General features: G+C 43.2%; 1 protein-coding gene across 1 annotated transcript in view; it reads right to left on the minus strand.

The window, feature by feature from the left end:
* The window catches only part of CREB3L2 (cAMP responsive element binding protein 3 like 2), a 127,781-nt gene that overhangs the window by 47,762 nt on the left and 65,598 nt on the right, over positions 1-14,421 (minus strand). The window contains exon 2 of the mRNA XM_025379324.1: positions 6,041-6,257. Within this exon, the coding sequence (XP_025235109.1) occupies positions 6,041-6,257 (217 nt within the window). The remainder of the gene's footprint in view (positions 1-6,040; positions 6,258-14,421) is intronic.

A 14,421-nucleotide genomic window follows, 5' to 3' on the forward strand; every position in this document is an offset into this window, starting at 1 on the left:
TCTGTGATTCTGTGTTTATTTGTTCTGGGCATGTCTTTAACCTTGGCAAAGTAAACTCCTAAATTGATTGAGACCTGTATCAGATACTTTTCGGTTTACAATACACACACACACACACACACACACACACACACACTCTTATATACATGTGAACATAGAGAGAATGGGCATTTATTCTTAAAAAGAGAAATCAGATGACGTACTACCACTTACATGAGAAAAACACATACGCAGTTGGTCCTTGAACAACACAGGTTTGAACTGTGCGGGTCCACTCACAAGCAGATTTTTTTTAAACAAACATTGATTGAAAATACAGTATTCATAGGATGCAAAACCCAAGAACAGTGAGGGCTGACTGTACATCCATTTACTATTTACATAACATATCTAAAGTGAAAAGAAAATTGTTTAAATTAAATAAATATGCCTCATCTAAATCCTTTAGCATTTCATTTGTTTGCCCTTTGAAAATTTTCAAAGGAGTTGGCACATCTTGAATTTTTTAATGTAAAATTCTCTTAAAGGAAAAATATAATGGCTGGGCTCTGGAAGCTGGGGAAAGGGGCAAGAATTCAGTTAAATGTGTCAGAATCATATTAAACTACAGCCCACTACATGCTCCAATGGAAGTTAGAGGACTATCTCCCCCTGGCCCCATTCCTGAGTATCTTAACCCTGAAATAACTTTCACTATTGAATGGCATGAAGAGGTGGTGATAATAGTAAAAATAGAAAATATTTACTATATCCTTTCTTCTTCATTGAAGAAGTTATGACTCTCATTCATGAATATCCAAAGTAACTGTAATGGCTAGATTAATGTGAACATTGCTTTCTTATACTAATCTAGCATGGCAATGGCTAGGTAGAGAAGTCATTATTTTACTTTTTTCCAAAAAATAAAAAGGGGAAACATCATTATTGTTTTTATCTGTTTGGAAAAAAGTAAAAGGTAACACCAAAACGGGGAGGAACAGCAAAATAGCGTGTATTACAAACCCAAGCTTCAGACGGAAGAGGTCAACTGGTCCTCTGCCTGTCCTCCCCAGTCACTGTCAGGTTCTCTCTTTGGCCGTGCAGGACAGAGGACCCGGTGACTCTCTCGGTAGATACACACACCTTCCTCTTCTACCCCTGAGTCTGGCTACTCTACGATGATTCAGACTGATGTTCTTGTCATCAGCTCACACTACATGTGATGAAGACACCGCTATGCACCTCATTTCTGTGATTTTCAAGTCTCGCTTCCATGGACCATGTCAACATCAAGATCTCTTCAACATTGCAAAGCAAAAACCTAAGTCATCTCTGACTCACCTCTGCCCCTTCCTCAGCATATTCGATCCTGTGCTTTTCCTGGGGCAGGTTTCATCAAATCATTTTAAAACCCATTCTTTCTTTGCCATCATGTTATATATACCTTTCCTCTTCTCCCTGGATAACTGTATCTGTGCACACCTTCCCTGTTCTCACATGGCAGCCATGAGATCTTTTGTGTTTCTTCTAAGCTCCAGAAAACGTCATCCTATGTTTCTCAGTCCCTGCTTCCCATCAGGCAGAGATCAAACCCTAGTCCTTGCCCTCCTCCAGGCTGTCTCACTTACCCCATGTGACTTTGCCCCAGCAATGTCTGCTCACCTTTACCTCACAGACAACTGTGTTCATTCCCACCTGAGAACACAGCTCCATAAATGTAAGGTATCATAGTGAACCAGCCTATCCAACCATCCCTTGCCACTGAGAGCCCTACTAAATTCATTAGGAGGAAGATGATTCTTATCCATGTCCCTGTAGACCTGGGACAGCCATAGTTATGATCCTTTGCTCCACCCTTAACTACATTTGTGATGCAAAGGTAGTATTAGACCACTTCTGTATTAGCATATTTTATGCTAAGGTCTGTTGATAGTCTATATAATCTTTAGCTCTGTTCTTGTATCATCTTAGAGGATAGGGGCCATGTCTGGTTCTCTCTGAACAGCCCTCATCCAGCACCACAGAGTTTCTTCTTTAGGAAGAACACCAATATTAAAGGACAATGCAAATGCATACCTAGCATCCCAATTGAATTACACAAAGGAACATGACTGAAATACAGTAACGCATAAAGACAGCCTCCATGTGTACAAGACTTGGTCATTCAAATGCAAGCTTTTGTTTCTCAAAGCATAAAAGTATCACAAATATTTTGCTTGGATGCTTCCGCTCTTTTCCCTTAACCTCATTACATGTTTTTTTCTTTTTCTTTCTTCCTTTTTTTTTTTTTTTTTGGTGTTTCGTTGTTGTTGTTGCCTTTTTTGTAGAACAGAAAACCCTGCTTAGCATCTGGTTCACAGCCTTAATCACAGGGAGAAATGGCTGAGTTGGATGTAGGATGTCTTTCTGCTGGTTTTGAAGCCTGCACCTACATTTCTAGGGCTGGCTCCTGTGGTTGCTGGGCCACGTGAAGTTCCTTAGCTCTAGTGTTTCAGAAGTCCACACTCAAAGTCCCCCTGAGATAGATGACTCCTGTGGAATCCTGGAACAGTTATTTTTAACTTTTTTGGTCACAAACTCTTTTGAGAATCTAAGAAAAGATGCAATAACTCTCAAAAAATTAACAAATGTAGATAGCCCAAATTTTTATATACAGTTTTAGGGGTCCGCAGTCCATCTGAAGTCCGTGATACAATGATAGGATAAGAACATCTGCGCGTGCCGTTTTTAGTTGCCCTGGGGTTCAGGTGGAGGATGGAGGGAGGAAGGGAAAGTTAGGAGAAAAAGGGCAAAGGAGGAAGAGGGAAAGAGAAGAGTTCTAGTGGGAAGGAGAAGGAGAGAGGGGAAGCAGCAGGCAGAGGGAGAAAAAAGGAGAAAAACTCTAATAAATTAGGAAGGCGTTTCCACCTAACTGTGTGTCATCACTCTTTTTCCAGGCTTAGAAGCAATTGCAGAAGAACTGTATTTAATCTAAGTACAACTGGACAGGGAGAGCTGAATCATTGGTTTTCCCAGGTGTAATGAAATATTAATTCCCCATCCGTCACTGAACACAAGGACTCCTAGTTTTGCTTAAGCTATTATCCCCATACAGCAGACAAAGAATATTAAATTTAAGGTATACAGCTGTCTATACATGCTACATATTTATGTATTGCCTAAAAATAACCATCCTTCTCCATCAGGGTGGTTATCTGCTCTAACAGAGCACTTGGATTTGGGAGAAATACTCGTGGATTGATTCCCCCACCCCATGGATCGCCACCTTAAGGGGGATGCAAACTGGGGTTCACATGAATAAAATAATTATGTTCCCAAACATCTGCCCATCCACACAACTCAGAAAAATAGATCCAGACAAAGCTTTGCTGGGCAAGTTCCCCATCCACTCATCCACACTGCTTCACTCTGATTTCACACATCTTAAATGACTAGTATCCTCAAAAAACTAGTATCCTCACAAAAAAGTTGGTGACCAAAAAAAGCCTCCCGAGTAGCTAGGACTACAAGCACCTGCCACCATGCCCAGCTAATTTCTTTTGTATTTTTAGTAGAGACAGGGTTTCACCATGTCAGCCAGCATGGTCTCAATCTCCTGACCTCATGATCCGCCCATCTTGGCCTCCCAAAGTGTATCCCATGTTTGCTGTCTCAGAAAAGTGCTTTTGCTGGCCTAGGAAAGTGACTTTTACTCAGAGAAGACATTGGTACTTCAAAAAAGATGAGCTGTGGATCAGAAACCCTTTGTAAAATATATCTGACCCACCGTACCTGTTCTCAGCAAATTACCAGCATGGCCTGTCACAGCCTAAGGGCTATAAAGAAAACAAAGCCCCAGCTGGGGGAACTGAATGGTGAATGCTTTGGCCTCACAATAAAAGTGCATCTCATGCCATTTAGAATGGCGATCAATAAAAAGGAAACAACAGATGCTGGTGAGGATGCGGAGAAACAGGAACACTTTTACACTGTTGTTGGGAGTGTAAATTAGTTCAACCATTGTGGAAGACAGTGTGGCGATTCCTTAAGGACCTAAAACCAGAAATACCATTTGACCTGCAATCCCATTAGTGGGTATGTACCCACAGGATTATAAATCATTCTACTATAAAGACACATGCACATGTATGTTTATTGCAGCACTATTTACAATAGCAAAGACTTGGAACCAACCCAAATGCCTATCAATGCTAGATTGGATAAAGAAAACGTAACACATATACACCACAGAATACTACACAGCCATAAAAAAGAATGAGTTCATGTCCTTTGCAGGGACATGGATGACGTTGAAAACCATCATCCTCAGCAAACTAACACAGGAACAGAACAGGAACCAGATGTTCTCACTCATAAGTGGGAGTTGAACAATGAGAACACATGGACACGGGGAGGGGAACATCACACACCAGACCCTGTCAGGGGGTGGGGGACAATGGGAGGGACAGCATTAGGACAAATCCCTAGAGGATGGGTTGATAGGTGCAGCCATCTTCAAAAGATGCTGCCATATGTACAGTGGTATGAGAACAAGAGGTCAACACTAACATCGAGAAGGTCAAGTTAGTGAGTATTCCTCACCATGTCATCCTCCTGTAAAGAAGAAGGCATATGCTGGACTGGCAGTAGGAAATGTAGTTTTAAAAATTTACAGTACTAAAATAGCTGGCTATCCCTCTAAGAAAACAAAACATAGAAAATTAAATTTAAAGCTGGGCATGGTGGCTCATGCCTGTAATCCCAGTACTTGGGGAGGCTGTGGAGGAAAAATCACTTTAGCCCAGGAGTTTGAAACCAGCCTGGGCAACATAGTGAGACCCCCCATTTCTACAAAAAAATAAAAAATTAAAAAATTAGCCATGTGTGGTGGCACATGCCTGTAGCCCCAGCTACTTGGGAGGCTGAGGCTGAATGACTACATGAGAGCCCGGGAGGTCAAGGCTACAGTGAACTGAGATCATACCACTGCACTCTAGCCTGGATGACAGAGCAAGACCCTGTGTAAAAAAGAAAGAAGGAAAGAAGGAAGAGAGGAAGGAAGGAAAGTGAGGAAGGAGAGAAAATAAAGAAAGAAGGAAGGGAAAGGAGAGGAGAGGAGAGGAGAGGAGAGGAGAGGAGAGGAGAGGAGAGGAAAGGAAAGGAAAGGAAAGGAAAGGAAAGGAAAGGAAAGGAAAGGAAAGGAAAGGAAAGGAAAGGAAAGGAAAGGAATGAAGGAAGGGTGGGAGGGGACGGGAGACAGGGAGGGAGTGAGAGGGAGGGAAGGAGGAACGGAGAGAGAAAAAGAAGAAGAAAGAAAAGAAAAGAAGGAAGGGAGGAAGGGAAGGGAGGCAGGGAGGGAGGAAGAGGGAGGGAAGGAGGAAGGGACAGAGAAAAAGAAGAAGAAAGAAAAGAAAAGAAGAAAATTACACTTAAAAGATATATATGCCTTGCAGAGTTTGGAACAAGATACAGTTTTTACCAATTACGGGCTGTAGAGTAATGGTGAAAACATCTTAACATCTCCAAGGTCAGAAAAACTAGACCTTCAACAAATACCACACTCATGGCATTGATGATGGGCATGAAAGTGTAACCAACAAGAAAGTCTAGGAATGTCCACTAAGATCTGGGGTGGGGGACATGGGGTCAATAGAACATGATGGAAGTGGGTTAGGAGGATGCCCAAGAAGCTTCTATAGAGGAATGGTTCTTTTTCATTTAAAAAGAAAAAAAAAAAAGGCATGACCCCTTGAAACACTGGACATACTGTACTGGCAGGAATGACCAGCCAGATAGGCCGGGCTGATTTGCAGAAGGCTGTTCTGCTGCTGAAGCCACAGGACGAGAGAGTACTGACTATCCTTCAGCTACGGCAAGTCCCCAGGGGACCTGAGCAGTGTAGAGAAATGGGTCCTGTGCCTCTTTGCTTTTCCCCACAGCCCAAGCACAAGGCCTTACACACTGTAGGTATCTCACTAACAAGGGTGCTGACACCCTCTTTAAGATAATACACACTCAGCACCCTCAAGAGCTCAGAACCAAAGGGGCTAAGGTCCAGGTCTTCCTCCTCCTCTGAGTTTACCGTCATTGAAGCTGTCACTGGTGGTAACGTGGGTGAAGGGCGACTGGGCCCGAGGCTCCTCGCACAGGGAGTAGCTGTGCTCAGCCTGGATGAGAGGCGCCGGGGACGTCGGGGAAGGTTCCACCTCCATTGACACACTCTTCTCTGAGAGGAAAGGGTCATTCAGGAGCTGACCCAAGACGTTCTGGGAAAACTCATCCAGAAGTTCTGAGAAGTGCTACAAGAAACAAAGGAGGAAGAACTCAGTTTCTCTTAACCATGATGTAATAGTTACACTACACACATATTCTAAGGCAAATTACCTCGTCCATGCTCGATATGAAGTCCCTTCTACACACACAATGTCCAGTTAGCGCATGCTGTGTAGCAAACCACCCCAATGTTTAGTGGCTGAAGGTAACCATAATATTAATATATTACTTCTCACTCCTCAGTGGGTTGGGCTGGATGGGTGAGCTGATTTCATCTGGGTTCCCTGACACAGCACATTAGTGGGAAGGCTGGCTGCGAATGCGCTGGGCTGGGACCCCTGGACACCTGGGCCTCTTTCTCAAAAGGGAAGATCAGGCTGGACTTCCTCCCATGATGGCAGAAATCTTCCATGAGGGAGAAAAACCAAAGCTGAGTGGCCCCAGACATCACGTACCATTACACCCTCCACATTCTTTTGGTCAAGGCAAGGGACAAGGCCAGCTCACGCCCGTGGGGCAGGAAAACAGACTCCACTGCTTGATGAGAGGAATGGCAGAGTCACAATGCAGATGAGTGTGGACGGTGCGGGGGGCATGATTCACTGAGGGTCCTTGCTGTCATGACCTACCACATTTTGCACTGATAATATTAATATGTTTAAATAAGCAATCCTCTATTTCTATAGCAGGAAGGTGCAGTTTACACTAAGGTGCCATGCCCAAAAATATTAGAGGTGGCTTCTCTCTAGTCTCCCCATGGCCTGGACTTTGTTCCTCTCTGGTTTTTCCTTAATATCCTCCCATCATTCATCTCTAATACCATGAACTTTCCAGTCCCCATCATGCTTTGGACATAATATAGAACTAGCCCATATAAATTCCCTGGGATTCCCATACCCGCTGTGACACTGTCCCACTCTAAAGGAGCTGCAGTGCCGTCCACTCTCCCTCCTTGATGGGTCTATATTCATGGTAGGTATGAGGATCTTCCGAGCAGGGTTTCTCAACCTTGGCACTAATAACATTTTGGACTGGATTATTCGTTGTGAAGGGCAGGGGTGGGCATTGTTTTGTGCATTGCAGGATATTTAGTAGCATTCTCAGTCTCCACCCACTAGATGCCAGTAGCACTCCCCCAGTTGTGAAACCAAAAATATTTCCAGACACTGCTCAAATGTCTGTAGGTGAAAAAGTCACCCCTGGTTTAGAATCATTGCTATTGACTATATTAGAAATAATAATAACAATATAAAATAGGGCCAGGTGTGGTGGCTCATGCCTGTAATCCCAGCACTTTGGGAGGCCAAGGTGGGCAGATCACAAGGTCAGGAGTTTGAGTCCAGCCTGGCCAACATAGTGAAACCCCGTCTCTACTAAATATACAAAAAAAGAAATAGCTGGGCGTGGTGGCAGCTGCCTGTAATCCCAGCTACTAGGGAGGCTGAGGCAGGAGAATGGCGAGAACCCGGGAGGTGGAGCTTGCAGTGAGCCGAGATCGCGCCACTGCACTCCAGCCTGGGCGACAGAGCGAGACTCAGTCTCAAAAAAAATAAAAATAAAAAAATAAAGAAGCAAAGTGAACAGCAGAGAGAAGGCCCCTGCAGGCTAGGTCCCTAAAGAGTCAGAACAGTGAAATTCACTGACATCACAAACACGGGACATGGTATTTCATCAGGACAGAATGCAGGGAAGCTACAGGACTTGGGTATGTCCTAATAGTCATGATTGTCTATGAGAACAAGAGAGAGGATCAGGGAGAGAGGTGTCTGAGTACAAATACATTTCAAACTGGAAGGTCCTTAGGAGTATTTGAGGCCACATGCCAACTGCCTGCATCACGATTACCAGGGAAATATGGGTTAGTCATTTCATAATGAAATATTTTAAGCATTCAGAAAGATTATACATATTATGAACAATTATGTAGTCATTCCTTTAAAAAAAAACACAAAAAACTGGGCAGGGCGAGGTGGCTCATGCCCGTAATCTCAGTACTTTGGGAGGCTGAGGCAAGAGGATCACTTGAGCCCAGGAATTTGAAACCAGCCTGGGCAACATAATGAGACACAGTCTTTACAAAAAAATACAAAAATTAGCCAGGCATGGTGGTGCATGCCTGTAGTCCTCACTACTCGAGAGGGTGAGGCAGGAAGATTCCTTGAGACCAGTAGGTCAAGACTGTAGTGAACCATGATTGTACCACTGCACTCCAGCCCAGGCGATGGAGTGAGAACCTGTTTTTAAAGAAAAGGCCAGGCATGGTGGCTCACGCCTGTAATCCTAGTACATTGGGAGGCCGAGACGGGCGGATTGCGAGGTCAGGAGATTGAGACCATCCTGGCTAACATGGTGAAACCCCATCTCTGCTAAAAATACAAAAAATTAGCCGGGTGTGGTGGCAGGCGCCTGTAGTCCCAGATACTCAGGAGGCCGAGGCAGGAGAATGGCGTGAACCCGGGAGGCGGAGCTTGCAGTGAGCCAAGATCACGCCACTGCACTCCAGCCTGGGTGACAGAGCAAGACTCTGTCTCAAAAAAAAAAAAAAAAAAAAAAAAAAAATTGGCCGGGCTTGCTTGGTAGCTCCTGCCTGTAATCCCAGCACTTTGGGAGGCCAAGGAAGGTGGATCACTTGAGGTCAGGAGTTCGAGGCTGGCCTGGCCAACATGGTGAAACTCCATCTCTACTAAAAACACAAAAATTAGCTGGTGGTGCGCACCTATAGTCCGAGCTACTCAGGAGGCTGAGGCAGGAGAATCACTTGAACCTAGAAGGCAGAGGTTGCAGTGAGCCGAGATCACACCACTGTACTCCAGCCTGGGTAACAGAGTGAGACTCTGTCTTAAAAATAAATAAATACAATTTTAAAAAATTTAAATACAAAATTTAAAAATCTTATTTTTACATGTTTGCCGCTGTAATCTTTCTTTTTTTGCTTTTGCTTTTTCTCAAAAACTAAAACATGAAGGACTGTTAAAGCTCCCATCCATTCCCTTCATCCGTCTCAAAGTTAACCATTAGCCAGACTTAGTGTTTATCTTTCCCATCCAGGTCTTTATCCTTTTACTACATATGCATGTATCCGTTACACATAGGCTTCTTTAAAACGTTAAGTAAATGGTACCATATCTCATATATCCTCTGCAATTTTCTTTTATCGAAAAAAATTTTTTAGATTTATTCATGTCTATACATGTAGCCCTATTTCATTGATTTAAACATCTGAATTCTACTCCATTGTATTTATCCATTTCCTCTCGAGGAACTCTTACATTTTCTTTACTATATGTAATATTGTAAAAAATATTCCTTAACATGAAAGGAACTTTTAAAAACACAAAAGTTTTGCTTTCAGAATGTGGTTTAAAGGCATAAATAAATAAAAACATACAAATTTGATGATCCACCCTCATAAACTTTGACTTAGTAGGTTAAAAACACCTATATTAAAACTACCACCTAGGCCAGGTGCGGTGGCTTATGCCTGTAATTCTCACACTTTGGGAGGTAGAGGTAGGCAAATGGCTTGAGCCTAGGAGTTCAAGGTCAGCCTGGACAACATGGCAAGACCCCATCTCTACAAAAAATAACAACAACAACAAAAAAACTCACAACACCAGTCCTTCTATGGTCACCTCAGTTTCTCAATCACTGGCTCCTTTTCCACTCAACACTCCTCTCCCTACGCCACTTTACAGTTAAGTCCCTAGAAGCTTACAAAGATCCTAGAAGTTCAAATATGCCCAAGGTAAGAGGAAGATTCAAGGATTTTGCAGCTACTGTGTGTTAAACTTCAGATAGACACTGGGGATACAAAATAATAAATAAGAAACTAGAAAATGCCCGTGCCCTACCAGAGTTTACCACTTAGGTCAATGCTCAAAGTTTTATGTGCAGGTGAATTACCTGGGGCTCCTAAGCCATCGCTTCTGATTCACAGGTCTAAGCAGGCCCAAGATTCTGCATTTTTAATCAGCTCCCAGGTAAAGCTGTGACTCCACAGACCACACTCTGGGCAGCAAGGCTCAGAGCAGTGGCAAGGCTAAGATTAGAACCAGACTTCCTGATTATACAACAATCTAAGTCAGCATTTGATTGCCTAACTAGCTCCCCAAGGACAAATTTCCTGGTTGCCTGATGGTGACTACTCTGCAACTGTTTGACAGAGATCCTTTCAAGACAAAACTAAGTTAACAAAAAGAGAAATAAATTACCGAATGCAACATGCAAATGCAAGAGGTAAACCCACAGTCCCTGTATTTCCAAGCTACAGTTTTGTTCCCTGAACTACAAGGTCAAGTCCCGATCTGCTGTGCTGGCCACTAAAGCTCTGGAATCCCATTCTATCCCAAGGCAAGGCTCTCTTTGATTGGCCAGCCTTTCCCATGGAAGTTGCCCAGGTTGGCCTGCTCTGCTGACACTCTGTTTTCTTTCTTCTGAGCAGCACTAATGAATGTTTTCATGAACATCCCCTGGATAACCAATAATAAATGTTCTCTAACTCTGCTAACTTTCCCTGAACTCCCCCTACTTTGGATTATGCAGTAATTCTCATATTACAAACCATTTAGCCCTAATGATAGACAGTTTTGAAGCGTTCACAGTTGTTATCAAGTGTATTATAACCTCCCCTCTGGAAAAGGATCCTCCTCAGAAGCCTAACTGTGCCTAAACACCCACCCACACCCAGGAATTTAGCAAAGTGGTGAGCTCTCAGTAGGCTCAGGGAGATCCTTGTGATGGAAAAGAAACCGGTTCCAACCACATGCTATGACTCAGCCCAGCAAATTAGCTCCAGCTGGGTCTCCTTGGCAGTGGTGGGCTCCAAGACTCAACAGACAGGTCAACATCCCATTGCTGGTGCCGGATCGGGCCAGAGTGGGCCCATCTTTAATGCCAGCCAGTTGGAGAGGGGCCTTATGGTCCTGAAGGCCAAAAACCAGAGAAAGGAGCAAAGTGAGCCTCAAAGAGGAAGCCTTTCTGGATCCTGCAAACGCTTTAGCAAAGTACTACTCATGTGAACCCAAGGGTTATGGGATTTTAGTTTAATTCCTTCAAAAGGCAATGGCATAACAACATTTTACCATTCTAATATTTGAATCAAACCTTATGGGTTTACAAAGTAATTTCATAGCCTTTTCCTCACTCAATACTCATGACAATCCTGTAAATTGGCTTTTAGTCCATTGTCCAAGATCTCTGTCCCCTACTGAGAGACCTTGAACTAGGGTACTCTTATTTCAAATTCACTGAATTTTTTCCTTATTGTTTCTTCTAGGAAAGAGGTATTTGAGCCTCACAATCCAACTGTATGGAGAGGTTGTAACAAGTGTAAAACCATGATGGTGATGATCATGGATGATGATGTTGACAGGATTAGGTGCTAGACTTGTCTGATGGACTAAGTACTTGACATATTAGATTTTCAGAAAATGAGCTGGGTGTTTTCCTAATAAAAGGTAAACATGTCCCCATTTACAGATGAGAAAACTGGGGCTCAGGATACTTAGCTATTTTGCCCTGAGATGCACAGCTGATGAAAGGTGAAACTGACATTCCATCCCATGTTCAGCCAGTTCCAAATCCCAGGCACTTTCTACTATAGCATGTTGCCTCATTTGCATCAGCCTCTAAAGCTAGATAAAGATAGGCTCACAGACGGTCATCCACTATGAACACACGGTCTCCTGCACTAAACCTGTAGAAACATGCCAAGAGTTTGTTAGAAGGACAGGCTCCTGGTATCACTTGCTGTGATACATCAGCAATAAGGATGGAGATAGTTATTCGGACTTAATGCATGTTTCTGCCAAAGGGTTCAGGCAACATCACAGAATCTCAGAGTTGGAAGAAATCTGCTAAAAGGATCGAACCCTTGCCTCACAACATAAATGTTCTTCACCCAGTTCAGAGAATACACATGGCAACTTCCCTTAAAAATTGTGTCAAGTTTTATCTGCCCCATTTGTGTCAGGTTTTATCTCCCCATTATCTAAAGATTCTGCATTAAACATCCTCCAACTATCCCAGAAAGTTTTGTCTCCCTTTATTCTTATAAACACAACACCTTCATTCCATTCCTAACGGTCAGTGTATGACATTGCGGCAATAGAGCTTTGGAGTCAGTCAGCCCTGAATTTGAACCCTGGCTGTGCAAGCCTGAGCAAGATATTTCCATACTCCAAACCTTGGTTTATGAAGTTAACAATAATGCCGGTAAAGTGAAGTTGACAATAGTTCTGGCCTTGTGTCATGAGAATTAAACTAAATAATGCATGTAATACACCTAACACTCCACTGCATAGCAATCTTTAAAAAAGCTCCTTTGAAAAACTAGCATAATTAAAACAATAAAATGTTGGCATTTTCTACTTGTACACCAGCTTCTCGCATTGTTCTTCCTAGAATATGCTTTCATTTTCATCTTTACCAATCAGTAAACTACCTAAGACAGAACAAATGTACTTCTTTTAGAAAGTCATCCCTAGACAGATACACCTTGAATCGATCTTTCATTTCCCTAAACAAGTAAAGCCCTTTAAGTATCTCTTAATTTGACACATTTTTTCCTTTTCTTTGATGTTCCTTTCATTGCCAAGTTACTTAAATATCTTATCAGTAGGCCTTCCAAACTCTATGGCCCAGATATAAACCGTTTACCCACCCCTCTCTCTGGACCTAGCCCAGATCAGAGATCACAGATCGTAGATAGTTGCTGCATTCAACAACTATCTCATCTGGATCTACTATCATTCTATAACATCTTAATGAAATAGAAGATAAATCCAAATTAGGGCTAGATCTCCCAACAGTTATAAATAAGTGCCTTCAAACATTTAAAATGTATATCCAAATTTGAAAATCAGATAAATTAGGAGAAATTTTTACCCTTACAAGAATTACTTATTTTATAAAAAATTACCTTGGCTCTGAAGCATTTACGCTTTGAGTTTTCGGGTCACTAATGAACTGCCAAAGTAGCTTGCAAGGATGGAGTGGTTTATGATCTGGGTCACCTCCTGCTGCTAACAACTGCCCTAAGATCTGAGGTCACGAGGGTGAGGAAAGGGGAACAAGGTGGGAGGAAAAGGAAGGATTCATGATTCTTTAGTTCAAATAACTGGCTACATAAAGCTACCAACCTGTCTTCCGTACAGCACTCTCCACTGAGGTTCACCCACTCAACAAATACAGTGGGAGCATGGGCAGAAAGATGAATAAAGGTCTTATAAAGACAGAATTGTCCCAAGCTGCAAAATGAGTTATCCAGAATGTATGTCCCAGAGAACTTGTAGAGTGTGTTCTAAAGCAGTTTTGCCATCCCATAGTCAGCCCAACAGGCCTCTTCTGTGCACAGGCTAACAGAACAGCGCTGCACCAGACCAGTTAGGGACAGGAGTTCTAGTCCCAGCCTTGCACTTCCCTGGTGGTCACTCTGCCTCTTCTAGATTCAGTTTCCTTATCTGTAAACCTCTGTGTGTGTGTGTGTGTGTGTGTGTGTGTGTGAGTGTATGGGTACTGGAGTTTTAAACCTGATCAGTAGTTTGTCACTTTTTCTCACCTTTTTTAAAATTCTTGGACCCTTTTGAGAATCTAATGAATGCTCCTGCCTGAGAATCTAATGCTCCTTTTGGGAATCTAATGACAGTCCTGCATGAGAAATGCTCACAGTCACGCCTGAGAAATGCTCACAGTCACATACACAAACACATCCCAGCATTTCAGGAGGTTGACCCGCCCCTGAAGTCTGTCTGCAGACAGCAGGGGGATTCCATGGATCCTGGGTTAAACCCTGCCAGCAGCGAAAGCAGTAATAACAGAGGGATATTTATAGGTCATTGCTAACAACCTATTCAGCTCTACTACCCTATCATTTTCTAAAATGTTGCAGGCAACATAAAATGGAGCTACAAAGGTTTTTCAACTTGGGAAAAGGAGGACGGAGAACACCCTCTTTCTGCCTCACGGGTTTGTTTAGATTTGCCCCTGTAACACCTGCCCAGGGGCAGTGAACCAGGTAGGCACGGCAGGTAATAGGATTCAGAAAGCAGAAGCTGGGCTGGCAGCAAGAGGCCCAAGGCCTGCCTGGGCTCCGTCTGAGCTCCCCAAGCATGCAATTCCCAGCCCTGCCCCCCGGGAAACAGGGATGCTTTGCAGCCAGTCTCTGGCTGAAAAGACAGTTCTCAGGCAGGC

This window comes from Theropithecus gelada, chromosome 3, assembly GCF_003255815.1.
Source record: "Theropithecus gelada isolate Dixy chromosome 3, Tgel_1.0, whole genome shotgun sequence".
Classification (NCBI taxonomy): domain Eukaryota; kingdom Metazoa; phylum Chordata; class Mammalia; order Primates; family Cercopithecidae; genus Theropithecus; species Theropithecus gelada.